Here is a 21,697-nt window from a genome sequence, read left to right as displayed (position 1 = left end):
CTCACTCTAGGCCCTGCCATAGGCCAGAATCCAATTTTTATTGCAAAATGGGAACCTTTAAGTTACAAGGTATGCCAGACCTGGCCTCCTCTCCGACACTATGAGGCTGGGGGTTGGGATCTGGCCCCTCCTTGGCCTGTGGAGTCCCTCCTCCTGGATCTAATTGAGATTTCGAAACAGTAAACCCTTAGAGCTCATATAGCTCAAACCACTGTGTTGGGTGGGGGAGGCTTTCAACACGGTTACATAAATAGGGGCATGGGGGTGTTCCTTTGGTTTGAGGGCCCTTGTGTGCCCAGGTTTACTTGCTTCCCAGGTCTATGTGTCCAGTTGCACATGAGGGATGTGCTTGTGCTTGGGAGAACTGGGAGGTCAGGGTGCTTGGAAAGGGGTGTCCTTGGGTGCTGAAGGTGTGTGGTGTTGTGTGTGTGGCTTCAATGTTGGGGAGTGTGGATGGAGGCTGGGGGTGTAGAGGGAGGCTGACGGAGACTGGGGGGTGTGGACAGAGGTCACATGCCTGGATAGTGGTGGGCTGGGGACAGGGGTGGTCTCTGTGGGGTGACACGATCTAGGAGGGGGCGTGTTGTGTCAGGCTCCCGGAGGTGGTGGGCACTCAGCAGGTTTGATGAATGACAAGGGTGTGTGTTCAGGACAGTTATGTGCATATGAGCTGGTGGGTTATCTGGGCGTGTGGTTGTGAATCCAGGTGGACTAACTTTATGTCTGTCGAGTGCTGTGCAGCTGAGTGTGTGGCTGCGTGGTCACGTGTCTTGATGGCTGTGTGAGCTGAGTGCAGCTGCCTGTGGTGTGGACCTGTGACTCCGGAGACACAACTGTGTCCACATCCTCCATCAAGGCCGGGGGCACTGTCCTTGGCAGTCGCCACCTCCCAAGGCTCTCTTCTTCCTCTGGTTCTCTCGAGTGGAGCGGGGTTAGCGGGACCGGACCTGCAGCTGGAAGGCTGGGGGAATGTTGGCAAAGCCGCTGATGACTGGCTTTAGGCTCAGGGCACCTGGTGGGCATGGGCTCTCCAGGGAGAAGGACTGCAGAATGGCAGTGAAGAGGAGGAAGACTTCAGCCCGCACCAGGCCCTCCCCGAGGCAGACGCGCTTGCCTGGCGAGAAGAGGGAGACAAGGCTGAGCCAGCCCTCCCCACAGCAGGGCCTGAGGAGAAGGCAGTGTGAGCCAGGGCATGGGGAGGGGGCCCCCAGCTAGCGCATTCACCCAGAGCCAGGTGGAACCGGCCAGTGGGCAGTGGCAGGGATGGGCCCAGCAGATACCTAAGGAGAAGGGCAGGAACGCCTCGTGCTTCTTGAACCGTCCATCCGCATCCAGGAAACGGCCTGGGTTGAATTCCTCTGGCTGCTCGAAGAACTCAGGGTCGTGCAGGACGGAACCAATGAGGGGGAAGACTTCAGTGCCCTGAGGGGAAAGAAAATAAAACTGCAAATGTCTGTCTCCACCCCAGAAAACTGTGTACAAGTGTGAAGCACAAGAGTCTGCAGTGAAATAGATGCCACTTCATAGAACACGACAGCCACATCACTTCTAGAGTGCTTATTATGGGCCAGAGCCCTGGTGGTCCAGTGGTTAAAGCACTTGGCCTCTAACTAGAAGGTCAGCAGTTCGAACCCACTAAGCTCCCTGAAGGAGAAAGATGTGGCAATCTGGTTCCGTAACGGTTACAGCCTTGCAAACGCTATGGGGCAGTTCTACTCCGTCCTATAGGGTCGCTATGAATTGGAATTGACTTAATGGCAAAGGGTTTTATTATGGGCCAGGCACTTTACATATATTAATATATTGTCTCATATGTAACAGATACGGAGCCTGGATGGTGCAGTGGCTGAGAGCTTGGCTGCTAACCAAAAAGCTGGCGGTTTGAGTCTACTGTTTGCTCCTTGGAAACCTGATGAGGCAGTTCTACTCTGCCCTATTGGGTCGCTATGAATTGGAATCAATTTGACGGCAGTAGGTTTGGTTTTTGGTTTTGGTAGCAGATACTTGTTTTACACTGTTCACCACCCCCCCCACCCCCGCCACACATCCGACTGAATGTTTAACAAGCTTAGGAGATAGGTGCTAATATTATCCCCATTTTAAAGATGGGAAAGCTGAGGCCCACAGAATTTAAGCAACTTGCTTCAGGAAATCGTTTGGATATGGCAGAGCTTGGTACTTTTATATTTTGATTTTAAACTCTGGAGTATGTGTGATTCAGCTGTGCTGTCCTAAGCCACCTGGCTCAGAGTCTAGCTTTTTGCTACTATGATCTTTTAGGGACAGTGGCAAGGGTGAGTGGGTGAGGGCTGTCCCTGAAGGCTTCCCCTGCCTGGGATCAGGGAGATCGACGAAGATCAGAGCAATCACGTGCCCAACGATGTGTGGTGGAAAATGAAGGGAAGTGGATGGGAGAAGGGGGACGGACCCTGCTCTGCTAACAACTCTGGCCAACAGGGATCCAAGATGAGGAGGTGAAGGGGACTCAGGGCAAGATGGGCCATGTTAATGCTGTTCAAGTAAGAGAGGGGCAGATTAAAGTGGAGGCTGGGTTCAAATCCTGCCTCTACCGTCTGCGTGCAGGGTGACTTGGGCAAGTTTTCTACACTTCCCAGGCCTCAGTCTCTTCATCTGTGAAATGGGCAGGATAATGATGTGAGATTGCTTTGAAGATTAAATAAGGTAGTATAAATACGCAAAGTATTTAGACTAGCACCCAGCACAGGGCAGGTCTGCAATTATTATTATTACTACTGTCAATGCTGTCTCAAACACAGGACCTCCCCAGGTCCCTCCCCACCAAGAGATGAATTGGTGCTTTATAAGCATTATCCTGTCAATTCCCTACAACCCCAAGTTGACAATATTATTGCCCCCAATTTAGAGAGGAAGAAATTGAGGCTCAGAGGGTGAAGCGATTTGCCCAAGGTCCCAGGGAGAGAACAGCGGAGCTGAATTCTAAAGGCAGGTTTGATTGCACAATGAAGTTCAAGGAGAGAGCAGGCGCCTGAATTGCCTCCAATTTCTGGGGAGACATCGCTCCCTGGTGGTGGTAGGTCTGAGTTGCTCCTTGAGCGTAGGGGCAGGGAGTGTGTGACAGTGAGTGCCTGTGAGTGTAACATGGTTGAGTGCCCTCCGCACATGAAGACCCGTGGTGAGTGCAACTGTGAGTGGGCTTGTGCGACTGAGTGCGTGTGCCCACTGCAGGGGCTGAGAGGGCCCCTGCTAGCTCCAGGCTCACTCCTCACTTCTCAGATTGCTTCCTTGTCTGTCACCTCATCAGATGGTCCCAACCACTGTGTAGGATCCCAGTTGGGGGAAACTGAGGCCCAGAGACGGCATCAAAGGGCAAGGGAAATGCATGCAGAAAGTAACAGAGTAAAAAACACCCCTGCAGTTTGCTAGTCACAATGGAGTTTGAACAAAGAGGGAAGAGAACAGAGAGAGAGAGAGAGATGGATACACACACCCATGAGAGAAAAAGAGAGACCAAGATTTAGAAACAGTGAGTGTGGCAGACCCAGGCGCTGAGGCAGAGACAACCTGGCTGTGGCCAGGTGGCTCTCCTGCGTACCCACCTTGGGGAGGGTGTACCCTCGGAAGCAAGTGGTCCGTGTGAGGGTGTGGGGCACACCCATGGGCACCAGCGCCTGCAGCCTCAGCACCTCGTGCAGAACCGCATCTGTGTAGGGTAGGCGGGCACGGTCCCCCAAGCTTGGTGCCCGGCCAACCCCCAGCTCCTGCGTCAGCTCCTCATGTACCCGCTCTGCAAGCCAAGAGGAGGGTTGGTGGGTAGAGGTTGTGTGGGGCCCTGCGGTCCTCCCTTGGATCCCCGTCCTGACTGGCTTCCTGAACAGCTGTTGTTGGGGTGAGGCCGGCAGGCTGGGAGGAGGGGACCCCCAGCTCTTGCTGAACCCAGGTCCCACACATCCTGTGTGCTGGGCATGTACATCTATCACCTCTTCATTCTCACAGCAAACCTGAGAGGTAGGTGCCATTATCCATCCCCATTTCCCAGATGAGGACACTGAGGCCCAAAGAGCTAAAGTCATTTAACTGAAGTTATAGCTGACTCCACTCTGCCAAGTCCACCAGGCCCAAAAGTCCCTTCTTCCAGGTCAGCCCACCCTGCCGCCCAAACAGCATTTAACTGACTGACCCTAAAATGTCAGAGTTCCTCAGGGGTGTGTCCCAGCCCTGCCCCATACACCCTCACACCCTCCCTCCCTCACCATTGTGGCATTAGCTCCTGCCCCTGCACCCCAACCTTTTTAACCTCCAATCGTGACCTGGGTGTCTCCCTTCAAATGTCCCCTAAACCCCTCACAGTCATCCCAAACTGGCCTTAGTGTCTCCCTCAAAACCAGTTCCTCCTCCTTCCTGTCCCCATCTCGGGCACACCTGTCCCCACCTTGGGCACACCTCCCTTCTTGGTTATTCTCCAAGATCTGACCACTTGGCCACCTGAGCATCTCTCCCATCTGGCCTTCTTCCCTTCCCACACCTAGTCCAGCCCTGCTCTCTCCTGCCGGGCCCTACGTGTCCTCCTCCCTGGCTTCCTCTCACCCCCTGCCATCACCTCCACTGGGTAGCCTCTGGGATTTTTCTGAAACACAGTTCTGACCCTGCCTTCCTCTGCTCAAAATCCTTCCATGGCTCCTCCTGGCTCAGGATAAACACAAAACTTACTACCAAGGCACAGACCTGCATGATCCAGCCCCTGCAGATGCCTCCCCTGCCATTGGTAGCCGCCCTCCCCCAAGTTCTTCTCGCTCTTCAGTCACCCCAAACACCATGCTCGTCCTCTCCTCTGAGCTCTGGCCCAGGCTGTCCCTGCTGTGTGAACATTCTTTGCCCTCAGCCTCCTCACTTCTGTTCCCAGGGCCTGGCTGGTAGACAACGCTCCTACCTTGGACCCAAGGATACTTCAGAAGAAGCAGGAGGGCGTAGCAGACCGTGGCACTGGTTGTCACTGTCCCAGAAAACAGCAGGTAAGTGACTGTCATCAGCAAATTCTTCTCGGTGATTTCTGTGTTTGGGTCTTGTTCCTCCTGGGAGAAATCAGGTAGAGGGGCTCAGAGAACACAGGCTGTGGGGAGCAGAGGCCCAGGGCAGCCAGGCTTGGGGTGCAGCACAGCCAGCTAAAGCTTTGTTGGGGAGTTGAAATAAGTGTTTGGGAAGGTTGGGAAGTGGGCTTCTGGTATTAGCTGTCTCTGGTTGAAATGTTTTAAAAAATGAAAGAAAAGATACGGAGCCACAGGGTTAAGAAAAACGGTAACTCTCTCTCCATGAGTAGGACGGCTACATTTATTTGAAGGATGTTGCCCTGAATATATCCCATAATCCCCAAATCAGTACAATTCAGAAGTAGTTTCTTTTCCCTGTAGGAGTCACCTTAGTTCTAATTTTTCTCATATAATTAATAAAGTGGGTTTCATTCATGTAATTTGATATTGTACAATTTCATAATTAAATGATAGCAATTCATACAAATGTCTGGCGTGGGTGGGGCGAACAGCAAGTGGGGTGAAGTGTCGTGGGAATTGCCATTGGTGGGACAAAGGGCCCAAGGTTGGAGGAAGGGGAACAGGGAGAGAGACAGAGACCTTGACACTCAAACACACACAAGGTGGGGGCTGGGGAGAGGCAGCAAGAACATACTGAAAGAAACAGGCAGACAGACAGATATAAACACACACACACAGACAGACACATACACAGGGAGGCATAGACAGATATATAAATACACACACACGCAGACACATGCACACACAGCGTGGCATACTGGCAGACAGAGAATCAGAGACCCGACAGAGACCTCCAGCTACACCCTGCCAGGGGCCAGCCAGGCCACCAGCCCCGTTCAGGAGGGATGCCCCACCTGTGCCATCTTCAGCAGGTAGGCATCAACGATGTCTCGGGCGGGGCCCGACGTGTCCAGGTTCCTCCGGTGCTGCTGTATCTGCCGGATGGTGAAGGCAGCCAGGGTGTCCAGGTGGCCAAACAGCTGTTTGTGGGGGCCTGGCAGGGGCTGCAGGAGCCAGGAGAACATCTCGTAGAACTGCGGGGAGAAGGGTAGCTGGTTCTCGTGGGGGCCCGGAACTGTACAGGGCTGAGGGGCAGGCAGAAGGGGTGCTCTGGGGGCTACCTGGAAGAGGCGGGGCAGGAACCTTTGGGGGAAGGAGGCCAGACAGGGGGTTCCACCCACTTACCTGGCCCCATGGGGAGCTCATCCCCAGCAGAGTGCCACCAGCTGCTCCGACCACGGCCTGGAACTCCTTGTCCGTATAGGGGAAGCGGAGGCCAAACGCAAGGGAGCAGATGACGTTGGAGGTGGTCTGGGCCAGCAGCAGAGAGGGGTCAAATGGCTGTCCTGGGGGTGGCAAGGTGGAGGGGGTGTGATGGAGACTGGGAGAAGGGATCTGACTGGGAAGTGGGAATCAACCCACAGATACAGAGTGGGGGGTGAGCACGACCAGAGATAGGCATGGACAGAGACAGAGACAGATAGGCAGAGAGACAAAAAGACAAGGAGACAGAGAGAAACAGGCAAAGACATAGAGCACAGAGAGAAAGAGAGAGAGAAGGATAGAAGGGGAGGACAGAGACAGACAGAGAGAGACAGACAGACAAAAGGGAGAGTACAGACAGACAGTCAGAGAGACAGAAGGGAGAGGGGAGATAGGCAGAGACAGACAGATAGGGAGAGAGAGAGACAGTCAAGGAGATGGACCGTGCCTTCTGTGGAAATCTGAGAATCAAATCAAATATCTACTTTTTCCTGACACCAACTATGAGAATATAGCAAATCCCCACTTTTTATTTCTCCATTCAGTTCTGACATCAGCTGTCCATGCGGCACTTCCTTCTCTGACTGTAGCCACCCGGAGCTAGGGCAGACCTCACAAGTTAAAAGAACACTGCCCCTCAGACTATCAGAGAGGCAGATGCCAGCTGCAAGTTTGGAAGTCCACTGGCCACAGATTCTGGGGGTTCCCTCTACCTCTTCAGGATGTGAGCTCCTAAGTCCCCTGAACTTCTGACCTGCTGGCTCCCCCCATTCTTCCGGGTTCGATATTTACCTGAAACAATCCAAAGAACTCATGGAAAGATGCTATACTTATGGTTACAACTTTCTTATAGCAAAATGGATACAAAGAGACACATAGGACAAGGTCTCAGAGGGTTCCTAGTGAGGATCTTCCATGTCCCAGAGGATACACTATCCTCCCACGTGCGTCGATATCTTTCACCAACCAGGAAGCTCATGGAGCGTCCATGTTCAGAGCCTTTATTGGCTTCATTACAGAGGGATCATTGATTGAATCATACTCCCCATCTCACCCCACCCTGCCGCCCCAGGCCAGGGGCTATCAGGCCACCAGCTAGTCTTTGTGGCCTGGCCAGCCCCCACTTATTAGCACAAATCCTCAGGTGTAGTTTAGATAACAAGGGTACCTCAATTATTCAGAAAATTCCAAAGATTTTAGAGTTATCTCTCAAAGAAGAAGTTAAATTCTTTATCCAACAGACAGGCAGGCAGAAAGAGACAAACAGAGAGAGAACAGAGAGACAGAAAGAGAGCTGGAGACCCAGAAAGAATGGGCTGACAGTACCTGGGAAACAGAAAGAGACATCCTGACACAGAGATGCTCAGAGACACAGCAGGACAGGGATGGAGGGTGGAGGAGTTGGAGGTGAATGGAGCCTTCAGCCCAGCCTTAGAGTCCAAGGCATCCCCTCCCGCTTATTCCCAGGGCTGGGCTAGGGACGAGCTCTCCCCCTTTAGGCAGGCCTGAGGACCCTGGGCTGACCTTCCCTCTCCTGGAATGCCTCCACCAGACGCTGGGCCTCGGCCTGGATCAGCTCCTCGCCTTCTCGCTTCCCCATGCCCACATCGCGCAGAGCATGCATGGTGAGTTTCCTCAGTTGCCTCCATCGCTCCCCGTTGGAGAAGAAAACCCCTGTGCAGAAAGAAGGCAGACTCAAGGAGGGACTGGTCCTCCCCCTACTCCCACCTACTCCCCTTCCTTCTCCCAGTGAGGAGTGCCCTGTGGGGGACTCTTCATGCCAGGTCCTCAGGGTTCATACCAAGCACAGCACAGAGACAAGAACTCAGTAGGTGCTCGATAAATGCAGAACTCAACCTGGTTCCTCCATCCTCTGACTTTGGGTCAGAGGGTAACGTTCTCCTGAAAAGTCGGTAATTGGGAATTATCCAGGCTCCTTCTGCTTTGATTAACCAGGGTGAATGTAGATTTCTTTCTTCCTTCCATCCATCTTTTTATCCCTTTTACCATCCTTCCGGGAAACCTGGTGGTGCAGTGGAGAAGAGCTCAGCTGCTAACCAAAGGGTCGGCAGTTTGAATCCACCTGGTGCTCCCTGGACACCCTGTGGAGCAGTTTTACTTGGTCCTACAGGGTCGTTATGAGTCGGAATCGATTCTACGGCAACGGGTTTGGTTCTTCGGTTTACCATCCTTCCAAGGAGTCCTGGTGGTGTAATGGTTAAGTGCTCGGCTGCTAACTGAAAGGTTGGTGGTTTGAATCCACCAGTCGCTCTGCGGGAGAAAAGACCTGGCAATCTGTTCCCATAAAGATTTCAGCTAGGAAACCCTATGGGGCAGTTCTACCCTGTCCTGTAGGGTCACTTTGAGTCAGAAGTGACTCAGCCATCTTCTCATAGGTCCTGGATGGTACAAATGGTTAAGTGCTGGACTACTAAACGAAGTTGGTGGTTCAAACCCACCCAGAGGTGCCCTGGGAAGACAGGCCTGGTGATTTCCTTCTGAAAGGTCACAGCCTTGAAAACCATGTGGAGTAGTTCTACTCTGCAGACATGGCGTTGCCATGAGTAGGAACTGACTCTATGGCAACTAACAACAACAACAACCATCCTCCCATCCTTCTTTCCTTCCTCCTTCCCTTCTATTTGTCCATCCCAATGTTTATGTTTATGGAGTATCTACGTTTATGGATCACATGCTAGCATATGATCAGGACCGATGGTACTGAAGGAAGAAGTCCAGGCTGCACTGAAGGCATCGGCGAAAAACAAGGCTCCAGGAATTGATGGAATATCAATTGAGATGTTTCAACAAACGGATGCAGCGCTGGAGGTGCTCACTTGTCCATGCCAAGAAATTTGGAAGACAGCTACCTGGCCACCTGACTGGAAGAGAGCCATGTTTATGCCTATTCCCAAGAAAGGTGATCCAACCGAATGCAGAAATTATTGAACAATAACACTAATATTGGAAACCCTGGTGGCGTAGTGGTTAAGTGCTACGGCTGCTAACCAAGAGGTCGGCAGTTCAAATCCACCAGGTGCTCCTTGGAAACTCTATGGGGCAGTTCTGCTCTGTCCTATAGGGTTGCTATGAGTTGGAATTGACTTGATGGTAGTGGGTTTTTTATCATTAATATCACATGCGAGTAAAATTTTGCTGAAGGTCATTCAAAAGCGGCTGCAGCAGTATATTGACAGGAACTGCCGGAAATTCAGGCCAGATTCAGAAGAGGACGTGGAACCAGGATATCGTTGCTGATGTCAGATGGTTCCTGGCTCAAAGCAGAGAACACCAAAAGGATGTTTACCTGTGTTTTACTGACTATGCAAAGGCATTCGACTCTGTGGATCATAACAAATTACGCATAACATTGCGAAGAATGGGAATTCCAGAACACTAAATTGTGCTCATGAGGAACCTGTATATAGATCAAGAGGGAGTCATTTGGACAGTCAGGAAAGGTGGTGTCAGGGTTGTATTCTTTCACCATACCTATTCAATCTGTATGCTAAGCAAATAATCCGAGAACTTAGACTACATGAAGAAGACCGGGTCATCAGGATTGGAGGAAGACTCCCTTAACAACCTGCGTTATGCAGATGGCACAGCCTTGCTTGCTGAAAGTGAAGAGGACTCGGAGCACTTACTAATGAAGATCAAAGACCACAGCCTTCAGTATGGATTGCACCTCAACATAAAGAAAACAAAAATCCTCACAACTGGACCAATGAGCAACATCATGATAAACGGAGAAAAGATTGAAGTTATCAAAGATTTCATTTTACTTGGATCCACAATCAACACTCATGGAAGCTGCATTCAAGAAATCAAAAGATCGGCATTGCACTGGGTAAATCTGCTGCAAAGGACCTCTTTAAAGTGTTGAAAAGTAAAGATGTCACCTTGAAGACTAAGGTGGGGCTAACCCAAAGCCATGGTATTTTCAATCGCATCATATGCAAGGGAAAGCTGGACACTGAACAAGGAAGACTGAAGAACTGATACCTTTAATTGTGGTGTTGGCGAAGAATATTGAATATACCATGGACTGCCAAAAGAATGAACAAATCTGCCTTGGAAGAAGTACAACCAGAATGTTCCTTAGAAGCAACGATGGCGAAACTGCGTCTTACATACTTTGGACATGTTATCAGGAAGGATCAGTCCCTGGAGAAGGAAATCATGGAGTAGAGAGTCATCGAAAAAGAGGAAGACCCTTAATGAGATGGAGTGACACAGTGACTGCAACAATGGGCTCAAGCATAGTAATGATTGTGAGCATTGCACAGGACCCGGCAGTGTTTCGTTCTGTGGTACATAGGGTTGCTATTAGTTGGAACCCACTTGATGGCACCTAACAACAACAACAATGTTTATGGAGTTTGCTAGAGTCACAGTGGAGTTTGAACAGAGCGGGAGAAGGGGGAACCGTGTCGTTTTCCTCCTTTATCCAACAGACCTGTTCTGGGAGGACCCCTCCTGTCCCTGAGCTCAGTGCTCCCATCTGTGGAATGTCTGCCTGTGGTGGCCTCCGGAAAGCCTCCTCACATGGTGTCCCCTACCCCCTCCACCACTGTGTCCCAAATTGACCTCAGCGGCTTTCCCAAGCCTGCTCCTCCTCCCTGTCCCTGTGTCAGCCTACCCTCCTGTGCCCTCGCCCTGGGCTTCCCCTGGTCACCTCTCCCACCCCACCTGGCAGCCCCTAGCTAACCATCCCCTCCTCCTCTCCACTGCCTGGGCCCTGTCCTCCCCCGGGGGCTCCTCGCCTTCAGTTCTGCTTCCTCCACAAAACAGACAGAGGATCTTTCTAATCTGACCGCAGCCCTTCCAACTTAAAATCTACGGCTCCCAGAAAAACCCCAACCCTCTGCCTGGCATCTCCCATCTGGCGTGAGTCACAGACCCTGCCTGATCAGGCTCCGGACTTCTCCAGCCTTGTTACTTACTCATTCTGCCTTAGCCCGCTGACCTTCTCTCACTTCCTCAAAAGTGCCACGCCCCCTCCCTGCCCCCACGCCTCCGCCCCTGCTGTTCCTTTTGCCTGGATCATGCTCACCTCCCCAGCCTCAGTGATCCAACTCCACCCATCCTCCTCCAGGCTCAAATGTCACCTTCTCTAAGAAGCTTTCCTATTCCCCTGCTCTCCCGCCCCCAGGCTGGTACAGATCCCCTGTCCCCTGAGCCCTCAAAGCTGTGCCTCTCCTTTTTCTACTCACTCCCTCCACACTCTTATTCAGAGTCTGCCTCTCCACAGAATAGGAAGATACCACATTAATCACAGGCACCTCTGTGTCCCCAGCTCTGAGGACAGGGCCAGGCACAATGAACATTTTGTTAGTTGAATGAATGAATGAACGGATCCTTTTTCTCGCACCTCCATGCTTTCCTACGTGTTCTTTCTGCCTGGAACACCTTTTCCCACTTATCCTTTGAGTCTCAACTCAGACACCTCCTCCTCCAGGAAGTCTTCCTGGCTATCTCCCACCCTTTAGACCGGGTCAGATGCCTCCTCCAGGTTTCTACAGTCCCTGCGCCCCCCAATCCAGACCCCACACCTTTGCCAGCACCTCCCCTGTCCCCACCCTGACTCTTCTGCCTGCACTGGGTGAGCAGGACTGGGCTGTCTCAGTCACTGCTCTGTTCTGGGAAGCCCTGACCATGTATGTTCTGCTTTTGGTCTTAGCATAGAGAATAGTTTGTTCTGTACATTTCTATAATGATCTCAAATCCCATAAATGTCTAATAAGACACTATTATGTCTTCAAAATACATATAAGCACTCATAATAGGAGCTTAGAAATATATGAACCTTTGTGAAGCTCTCTAACATTATAAGTTATCAATAAATAAGTCATTAGAAATCTGTTAAGTCATGGGAAAGTTATTTAGAAACTTTCTGAATTTAGACATTAAAAAAACTCACCGCTGTAGAGTCGATTGTGACTCAGAGCAACCCTATAGGACAGAGTAGAACTGCCCCATAGAGTTTCCAAGGAGCACCTAGTGGATTCAAACTGCAGACCTTTTGATTAGCAGCTGTAGCTCTTAACCACCATGCCACCAGGGTTTCCATAGAAGTATGTGGAAAATGTAGTAAACGACCTTAAAGCCGATTTTGACCTGATATGCAGTGACACAAGAAGATGTAATATAGTTAATCTTTGTAAAGGAGCCCTGGTGGCACGTTGGTTAAAGTGCTGGACTGCCAACCCAAGAGGTCAGTGGTTCAAAACCACTAGCGACTCCATGGGAGAAAGATGTGGTGATCTGCTCCTGTAAAGATTTATAGCCTTTAGAAACCCTGAGAGTATGACTCCTGGACACCCTATCAGCTCAGTAATGAAGTTGCTCCTGAGGTTCACCCCTCAGCCAAAGATTAGACAGGCCCATAAAACAAAACGAGACTAAAGGGGCATACCAGCCCTGGGGCAAGGACTAGAAGGCAGGAGGGGATAGGAAAGCTGGTAATAGGGAACCTAAGGTTGAGAAGGGAGAGTGTCAACATGTCTTGGGGTGGTTAACCAATGTCATAAAACAATATGTGTACTAACTGTTTAACAAGAAACTAGTTTGTTCTGTAAACCATCTAAAGTACAATAAAAAAAAAAAAAAGATTTACAGCCTTGGAAACCATATGGGGTCGCTATGAGTTGGAATTAACTTGATGATAGTAGGTTGAGTTTAATCTTTGTAAGTTAGCCTTGAGACATATGTGTAAGCAACCTCCCTAATCTCTGCTTCAAGGAAAAGATGCGTCATTTGGCTAATGTCTAACCCTGGAGAAAAGACATAACATACTAGTCTTGACATCACACGGCCCCTTGTTATGTGGAGCCAAGGTGACAAAATCACATATAAACCCTAAATTTCTGCATACTTACTGAGAGAAGGCAGAGGCAAACACCAAGAGCCACCACCACTGACCCAGGACCCTAGCTACAAGGGACCTCTGCCAAATTTGAGCTGTGGTTAAGCCTTCCTCCTGAGACCCCTCGGTAAGGGTAAAAGCCTGAAGTCTAGATATTTGGACTCTAACTGTTGAACTAACATAATAACGGTAATCGTTAATTCTGATTCTCTGGTTCTAAATGAATGTTGTGAGGCCTTACTTAGGTGCCTTGCCATGACTACCTTGCAATAAACTGAATGAGTTTATGCATGTCAAACCTAAATTTCTCTCTATTAATTCTCTAAGATAAAATCCTACACAGGACACAGTTCCTACACTTAGAATGTTTGCTCATCACTTCCCTGTGCCTTAAAGCTCCCCTTCTTCCTCCAAGCCCTCAGAAGCTTCACCTGGAGTGGTGATAACAACACCACTGGTAATTATTGAGATCTTACTTTGTACAAGGCCTGGTCCTCATTCAATCCTCAGTATAATCTTAAGCCATAAGTACTCTGATCACCCCATGTTATGGACTGAATTGTGTCCCTCCAAAACATGTGCTGTAAATCCTAACCTCTATGCCTGTGGTTATAATCCCATTTGAGAATGGGTTATCTTTGTTAAAGGAGTCCTGGTTGTGCAGTGGTTAAGCGCTCTGCTGCTAACCAAAAGATCGGTGGTTCAAACCCACCAGTGGCTCTGTGGGAGAGAGATGTGGCAGTCTGCACCTGTAAAGATTAAAAAAAAACAGTTGCCGTCAAGTTGATTCCGACTCATAGCGCCCCTATAGGACAGCGTAGAACTGCCCCATAGGGTTTTCAAGGAGTGGCTGGTGGATTCGAATGGCTGACCTTTTGGTTAGCAGCTGACCTCTTGGTTAGCAGCTGACCTCTTAACCACTGCACCACCAGGGATCTTTATTTTTTTTTTTTTAAGCCTTGGAAACCCTATGGGGCAGTTCTACTCTGTCCTGTAATGTTGCTATGAGTCAGAATAGACTCATAGGTGGTAGGTTTGTTTTTTGGTTTGTCTTTGTTATGTTAATGAGACAGGATTAGTGTAAGGTAAGTCTGAAATGAATCTCTTTAGAGACATAAGAGATTAAACAAGCAAGCAAAAGAAGCGGAGAAGGGAAAGACAGACACCAAGCCGCATGGAGATCTCCAAGGAACCAGGAAGCAGAAGCTGAAGAGATAAGGAACCTCCCCCACATCCGACAGAGAGAGAAAGCCTTCCCCTAGAGCCAGGGTCCAGAATTAGGACTTCCAGCCTCCTAAACTGTGGGAAAAGAAATTTGTTTGTTAAAGCTATCCACTTGTGGTATTTCTGTTATAGTAGCATTAGATAACCAAGACACCCATTTTACTGATGAGGCAACAGAAGTTAAGCCATGCGTGAAGGTCACATCCCAGTAAGCCTTGTGGGCTATGAATGAAGGAGCCAGCACTCAACCCCATTCCTGACTCACCGTGGTCACCAAAGGTCCGCTCCATTGTCGTCAATCTCCCCCGTCCGTTGAACTCCTCGGTGTGGTCTCCCAGAGCCTCCCGCACAGCCTTGTACCCAACCAGGACCACCACGCGCCGCCAGGGTCCCAGGTGCACGGTGAACACTGGTCCGTACTTCTTACTTAGCTGGGGCAGGGAGGGAGGTGGGGCGGGGCTGTTGGACCAGCTGCCACACAGCACTGCAGCCTCTTCCAGCCCGGGGTGGGTGCCTGGTCACCTGATTCTGGCTCCTGCTTACTCTACCAGGACACCCCTCCCCTGAATGCAGAAAGAGCCCCCCTCTAGAGGCTTGGTTCCTTTTTTGCACCAAGCTCCCAGGTCCTCTCCCCAGAAAGTTCCCCCAAACTCCCTCCCCCAACACACCCTCCAGTCCATGCTCCCTTACCCCTTGTAGAACCCTAAACCCTGATCCTGGATAGCCCAGGACCCCCACCCCAACAAATGGCAGGAAAAATGGGCAGCTGCAGCTTTGGCCCCCAAACATCCTCAGCCCCCCAAACATCCAGCCACTCCCCTTTCAATCACTGCCAAGCCTAAATTCTGGAGCAGATCCTGCTGAGCACCTGCTGTCTCTTCCCAAGGCTCCCACTCCCTTTCGGGTCCTGGAAGCCCATCCTGGACTTTTTTTGAATGGGAACTCTTTCCCACCACCTCCCTCCCCCAAACATGAGGACCATCCCAGTCTTCTTTCTTGCTGTCTGTCTTTCCCTTCTCAGTCCCAGAAACTTAGCTCTCTCACAGCCAGGCCCTCCTGCCCACAGACCTCTGCCAACAGAATCCTTCAGCCCTGGACCCTGGGGGACCCCCTCTCCAGTCCCTCTCTGTTTCTGGGACCCTCCAACTTTTTCTCTGCCTCCACATGCCCCCAGAGACCCATCCCTTAGTGTTTTCCCTGCCCTGCCTTGCCCTCCTTTCTTCTCAGTCTCCAGGTGTCTTTGCCCCCCGCCCCAGCACAGTCCACATCTGTAACCACTCCCCCTCCCCTACCCCCAGTCACCTCACCCCCTGAACAAGCCCACCACCATCGGGCTCCTCTTCTGTTCAAGGACTTCACTCTCTGCACTTTGGTCCCTGCCCCCACCGCCTTCCCAGGATTCTGTAGGCCCCTCTTCCCTGGGACCCTGCCCTTTGGGTTTCTAGTCCCCCTCCTTTCACCCCCTTCCCAGCATTCTGCGGGCCGAGGACCCTGCCCTTCTTGGCCCTGGTCCCCCACCCCCACCCCAGGATCCTCTCCTCCAGGGATCCCTCCCCTGCTCAGCTCTGCACCGTCGCTCCCACCCCCACCCCAGGACACCAGTAGCTCCTCTGCCCTGAACCCCTGCCTCTTCTCTGGGACACCCGAGAAGCCCTCTGCCCTGGGACTCCGGCTTCTTCCCCGGGGACCCTTCCCTCTCTTGGCCCTGGGCCCCCGCCCCGCCCTGGGGACGTCCCCGCTGTTCCTCACCTGCAAGAACCCCGAGTACAGTGCCCCAGGCCGGAGCTGCAGGAGGTTCCCTAGCAGCGGTAGCGGCGTGGGCCCGGGAGGCAGGTGGCCTCGGGTCCTGGGCAGCGCCAGCTTCAGCACCACCAGCAGCAACAACAGCAGCAGCAGCAGCGCCCAGGTGCCCGTTGCCTCCATCTCGGCAGGTCAGCTCCTTCTCGGTGCTCTCAGACGCTACACGCGGTAGGGCCAGTTAGGGGCGGGGAGCAGGGCGGCTCCTCCCCAAAGAAATCAGGCGGAGAGGGAGGGGCACCTAGCCCCCCTCTCTGCCTGGAGGCAGGATTCTTAGCCAGCTGCCGGATATCTCCCAGTCCGCTGCCGCTGCCTGGTGGCGGCGACACAGAATCTAATGGGTGTCTCCCAGGTTTGCGCGAGGTTCGGGGGCGGAGACAGAGGCTTGGGCCCCAGGTAGGGCGTGGGCAAATGGGAGGAACCTGGAACTCAAAGACTTTGGCTGCCTATAGGCGGCCCCACCCTGTACCTGGCGGTGACCCTGCGCCACTGTTTCCAGCTGGTTCCTGCCTTCCTCTCCTTATTGAAATTGTGCGTGCGTGCGTGCGTGTGTATGGAGGTGGGAGCGGGAGGGAGTCTTTGAACCCATTCCCTCCAGCATCTTTCACCTTCTCCACAAACTGGGAGGTCTAGAAAGATGAATGGATTGGCCCTAGGTCACACAGCTAACAAGCCGCAAAACTGGAATTTGAGCCTAATTGACTCATTAATAAATTAATTAGTTCACTGCGAGTAAGTGCAGAGGTGAGCAGCGTGATATTCGAAGCCAGATAACTTGAGTTCTCAGCTTCTCTATGCCTGTTTCTTCTTTAAAAAAGGGGGATGGTTTCAGGATTTGATAGGTACCCAGTGTTGTTATGTGCCATTGATTCCGACTAGTAGTGACCCCAGATGACAGAGTAGAACTGCCCTATAGGGTTTCCTAGGCTGTAATCTTTATGGGAGCAGTTCGCCAGGTCTTTCTTCTGCGGAGAGGAGCAGCTGGTGGGTTCAAACCGCTGACCTTTCTGTTAGCAGTCTAGTGCTTAACCATTGCAGCACCAGGGCTCCTTAGGTGCATGTATAAAACCCAAAACACCCACTGCTGCGGAGTTGATGCCAACACATAGAGACCCTGTAGGGTTTCCGAGGCTGTAAATCTCTACCGAAGCCGACTGCCACATCTTTCTCCTGCAGAGCCACTGGTGGTATCTGGATCCCTTTAACCACTGAGCCACCAGGAATCCTAGGTGCATATATAACAAGTGCTAAATAAATGTTCTTTGACTTATAGTGTTGGTGAAGAATACTGAGTATACCATGGACTGCCAGAAGAACAAATTAATCTGTCTTGGAAGAGGTCCAGCCAGAGAGTTCCCAGGAAGTGAGGATGGCGAGACTTTGACTCATGTACTTTGGACATGTTATCAGGAGGGACCAGTCCCTGGAGAGGGATATCATGCTTGGTAAGGTAGAGGTTCAGAGAAAAAGGTGGATTGACACAGTGGCTGCAACAGGACTCAAACATGGCAACAATCGTGAGGATGGTGTAGAACCAGGCTGTGTTTCGTTCTGTTGTACATAGGGTTGCTATGAGTTGGAAGGGACTCGACAGCACCCAACAACAACAATAACAATAGATAAAAACTAGCTAATATTCCTTCAACTAATTGTTATTGGGAGTCCCTGGGTAGTGCAAACAGTTAAATGCCTGACTACTAGCCCAAAGGTTGGTGGTTCAACCCTACTCAGAGGCACAGGTCTGGTGATCTGCCTTGAAAACCCTGTGGAGCAGGTGTCTTAGTTATCCAGTGCTGCTATAACAGAAATACCACAAGTGGATGGTTTTAACAAAAAGAAGTTTATTCTTCACAGTCTAGTAGGTTATAAGTCCAAATTCAGGGTGTCAGCTCCAGGGGAAGGCTGTCTCTCTCTGTAATTTCTACAGGAAGGTTCTTGTCCTCTAGGGTCACTATGAGTCTGAATCGACTCTAGAGCAATGGGATTTTATACGCTTTTCTGGTTTTGCTTTTCTAGAGAACCCAGCCTAATAAATTTGGTACCAAGAGTGATTCTAGAGAAACAAAATTGTAAGGATGAGTTTTCTAAATAGGTTCTCAAGTCTGGTTAGTCTTAAAGATGTTAATGACTCTGCTTCCAGTAGTAAAGAGGGCACTGCTACTCCATGGTGTGAGGTGACAATAGAAATATGCAAAATATCACCACCAATAGGTCAGATATTGGTGAAAGGCAAGGCTCTGGGTAATTGCATGTTTGATACCTTTCTAAATTTTTTCATAATGAGAAGTTTAAGGAAGCTGGTTGGTGGGTCCTACTTTTGCTAAACAAAGTGATGAGAGATTAGCTCAGGGCTTCAGAGTCAAAGGTCAAATGCCGCATAAATGACCTCAAAGTTTCCACTTGTGCCTTGAAAGAAAGCCTAATTTCTTGTAGTAACAGAGCTGATATTGCAGAAAACCAAACCCAGAGAAAGAGTGGCAGAATTACAATGGCTACTCAATTACAATGGCTACTCAATTCCCAACCTTGAGTGGTGTCTGAAGCTAAAGTGAGTGCATTGATTGGGAAGAAATGGGATCCTGAAGCTTGGAATGGGGATATGTGGGCAGATAACCAGGAAGCTGGGGACAGAGTCCTTAAATTCCATTTAATCACTCCTACCAACAGAAACAGCCCTCTGTTTGTCTGCTAACCCACCCTCCCCAGTAAAACCATTGGTCCCTGCACCCCCATCTAATGAGATTAACCCAGCTGTGTTTAAAGAGCCTTTGTCTAAGTCACTGCCTGGGGCATCACCTGCGACAGATGCCTTACAAGACAACACTGAATGTTCTCAAAACACATCCCCACCACCGATTTTGGCTTCTAGACCTGTAACTAGACTTAAGTTCCAGCGAGCCCCAAAAGGTGATGTACAAAGTGTGACCCAGGAGGAGGTGTGCTACACTCCAGAAGAATTGCTTGATTTTTGTAACAGAAACTTGGGTAATATGTATGGGAATGGCTATTAAGGGTGGGGGATAATGGTGCAAGGAACATAAAGATGGATCAGTCTGAGTTAGTTGATATGGGCCCACTAAGCACAGATTCTTCATTCAGTGATTCAGCTTGAGAATTTAGGAAAGGATCTCGTAGTTTATTTGGTTGAGTATGGATTGTGCAGTGGCCTGCACTAAATCAAGTTAAAATACCAGACCTGCCTTGGTATACTGTAGAAGAAGGTATCCTAAAACCTAGGGAAATTGGCATGTTAGAGTGGGTTTATTAAGTTAGACCCACAAACCCATACATGGAGTGCCCAAAGGACATACATTTTACCACAACAGTGAGGAACAAATTTGTGAAGGAATCCCCAGCATCCTGGAAGACTGCTGTGATTCCTATTTTATGTAAGTCAGACTTGACTGCCCTAACTGAATTATGACACCTAACTACAATGGGGGCGATTTGACCCTGTGGTAGTAGGGGCCAAATGGCAGCACTCAATCAACAAAGATAAGGTAGGCATGGTTTCTGTAATGGACAGTGGACTCAAAGCAGTAATCAGAATAGTCTGACTCATATGGACTTATGGTGTTGGCTACTTAGTCATGGTGTTCCTAAGAGTGAAAAAGATAGGAAATCTACTAAGTATTTACTTGATCTGTACAAGTGGATGAATTCTAGGTCAAGAGGTCAGCAGTCTAACTCGAATTGCCAGAATAGAGTCATGGCCCCTCAGTCAATTGCCACGCTTGAGCAAGTTTACAGACCCACACCCCTTGAATGAAGGCAAGACTGGGTCCCCATGAGGAAGGACTCCAATACACTGCCAAAAACTTACACTATTAATCTTTCTCCCAGCCTTCCCAAAAGGGATCTACAGACTTTTACTAGAGTGACTGTTCATTGGGGATTAGACTTTTTGGGAATTATTGGATACTGACTCTGAACTGACACTAATTCCAGGAGACCCAAAATGTCACTGTGGCCCACCAGTCAGAGTGGGTCATAAGGAAGTTAGGTTATTCATGGAGTCTTAGCTCATGTCCATGTCACAGTAGGTCCAGTGGACAAATGGAGTAAGGGCTATTATGGTAGGAAAAGCCAAGTGCAAGCCATTAGAACTACCCCTACCTAGGAAAATAGAAAACCAAGAGCAATACTGCATTCCTGGAGGGATTGCAGAGATTACTGCCACCATGAAGGAGATAAAGGATGCAGGGGTGGTGATTCCCACCACATCCCCATTCAACTTGTCTATTTGGCCTGTGCAAAAAACAGTTGGATTTTAGAGAATGACAGTGGATTATTGAAAACTTAACCAGGTGGTGACTGCAATTGTAGCTGCTGTTCCAGATGTGGTTTCATTGCTTGAGCAAATTAAAACATCTTCTGGTAACTGATAAGCAGCTATTTATCTGGCTAATGCCTTTTTCTCCATAACCATTTTGAAAGACCACCAGAAGCAGTTTGTCTTCAGCTGGTAAAGCCAGCAATACACCTTCAGTGTCCTACCTCAGAGTTATATCAACTCTCCAGCCCTATGTCATAATTTAGCCCACAAGGACCTTTATTGCCTTTCCCTTACACAAGATGTCACGCTGGTCCATTACATTGACGACATTATGCTGATTGGACCTAGTAAGGAAGAAGTGTTGGTGACTCTGTACTTATTGGTAAAACATTTTTGAGCTAGAGGTTGAGAAATTAATCTGACAAAAATTCAAGTGCCTTCCCCCACAGTGAAATTTCTAGGGGTTCAGTAGTATGGGGCTTATCAAGATATTCCTTCTAAAGTGAAGGATAAGTTATTGCGCCTGGCCCCTCACACAACTAAAAAGAAGGCACAACGCCTAGTGGGCCTCTTTGATTTTGGAAGCAACATATTCCTCATTTGGGTGTGCTACTGTGGCCTATTAATTGAGCGACTTGAAGAGCTGCTAGTTTGAATGAGGCCCAGAACAAGAGAAGGCTCTGCGACAGGTTTGGGCTGCTGTGCAAGCCACTCTGCCACTAGGGTCATATGATCCAGCTGATCCAATGGTGCTTGAAATGTCAGTGGCAGATAGACATGCTGTTTGGAGTCTTTGGCAGGCCCCTATTGGTGAATCACAGCACAGACCCTTAGGATTTTGAAACAAAGCCCTGCCATCCTCTGCAGATAATTACTCTCCTTTTGAGAAACAGTTTTTGGCTTGTTACTAGGGCTTAGTAGAGACTGAAGACTTAATCATGGGACACCAAATCACCATGCAGCTTGAGCTGCCCATCATGAACTGGGTGTTTATGACCCACAGAGTCATAAATTTGGACGTGCACAACAGTACTCCATCATTAAATGGAAATGGTATATACAAGGTCAGGCTTAAGCAGGGACCTGAAGGCACAAGTAATTTGCATGAGGAAGTGGCCCAAATGCCCATGGTCTCCACTCCTGTCACATTACCTTACATCTCGCAGTCTGCGTGTATGGCCTCATGGGGCATTACTTATGATCACCTGACTGAGGAAGAGAAAATTTGTGCCTGGTTTACAG

General features: G+C 49.9%; 1 protein-coding gene across 1 annotated transcript; it reads right to left on the bottom strand.

Moving 5' to 3' along the window:
* LOC100653793 (cytochrome P450 2S1) lies at positions 1 to 16,583 on the bottom strand. The gene is made up of 9 exons (XM_064293687.1): positions 16,132 to 16,583; positions 14,648 to 14,813; positions 7,815 to 7,964; positions 6,213 to 6,373; positions 5,882 to 6,061; positions 4,910 to 5,051; positions 3,579 to 3,766; positions 1,281 to 1,422; positions 1 to 1,114 (listed from the first exon to the last, which is right to left on the bottom strand). The coding sequence occupies exons 1-9, from the start codon at positions 16,303 to 16,305 to the stop codon at positions 933 to 935; spliced, it is 1,485 nt and encodes a 494-aa protein (XP_064149757.1). The 5' UTR covers positions 16,306 to 16,583; the 3' UTR covers positions 1 to 932.
* Positions 16,584 to 21,697: the final 5,114 nt, after the last annotated feature.

This window comes from Loxodonta africana, chromosome 11 (assembly GCF_030014295.1).
Source record: "Loxodonta africana isolate mLoxAfr1 chromosome 11, mLoxAfr1.hap2, whole genome shotgun sequence".
Taxonomy (NCBI): Eukaryota; Metazoa; Chordata; class Mammalia; order Proboscidea; family Elephantidae; genus Loxodonta; species Loxodonta africana.
Note: the sequence above shows the minus strand (reverse complement) of the source record. Positions and strands in the feature narration are given on the sequence as shown.

What these genes read in the sequence shown, in the direction of transcription:
- LOC100653793 (XM_064293687.1), bottom strand. Translation starts at nt 16,305, where the DNA reads ATGGAGGCAACGGGCACCTGGGCGCTGCTGCTGCTGCTGTTGTTGCTG. An exon ending in TGAGCTCCCCATGGGGCCAG is followed by an intron (nt 6,062 to 6,212) that starts GTAAGTGGGTGG and finishes TTCTCCCCGCAG; the next exon opens with TTCTACGAGATGTTCTCCTG. An exon ending in ACCTGCTGAAGATGGCACAG is followed by an intron (nt 5,052 to 5,881) that starts GTGGGGCATCCC and finishes GATTTCTCCCAG; the next exon opens with GAGGAACAAGACCCAAACAC.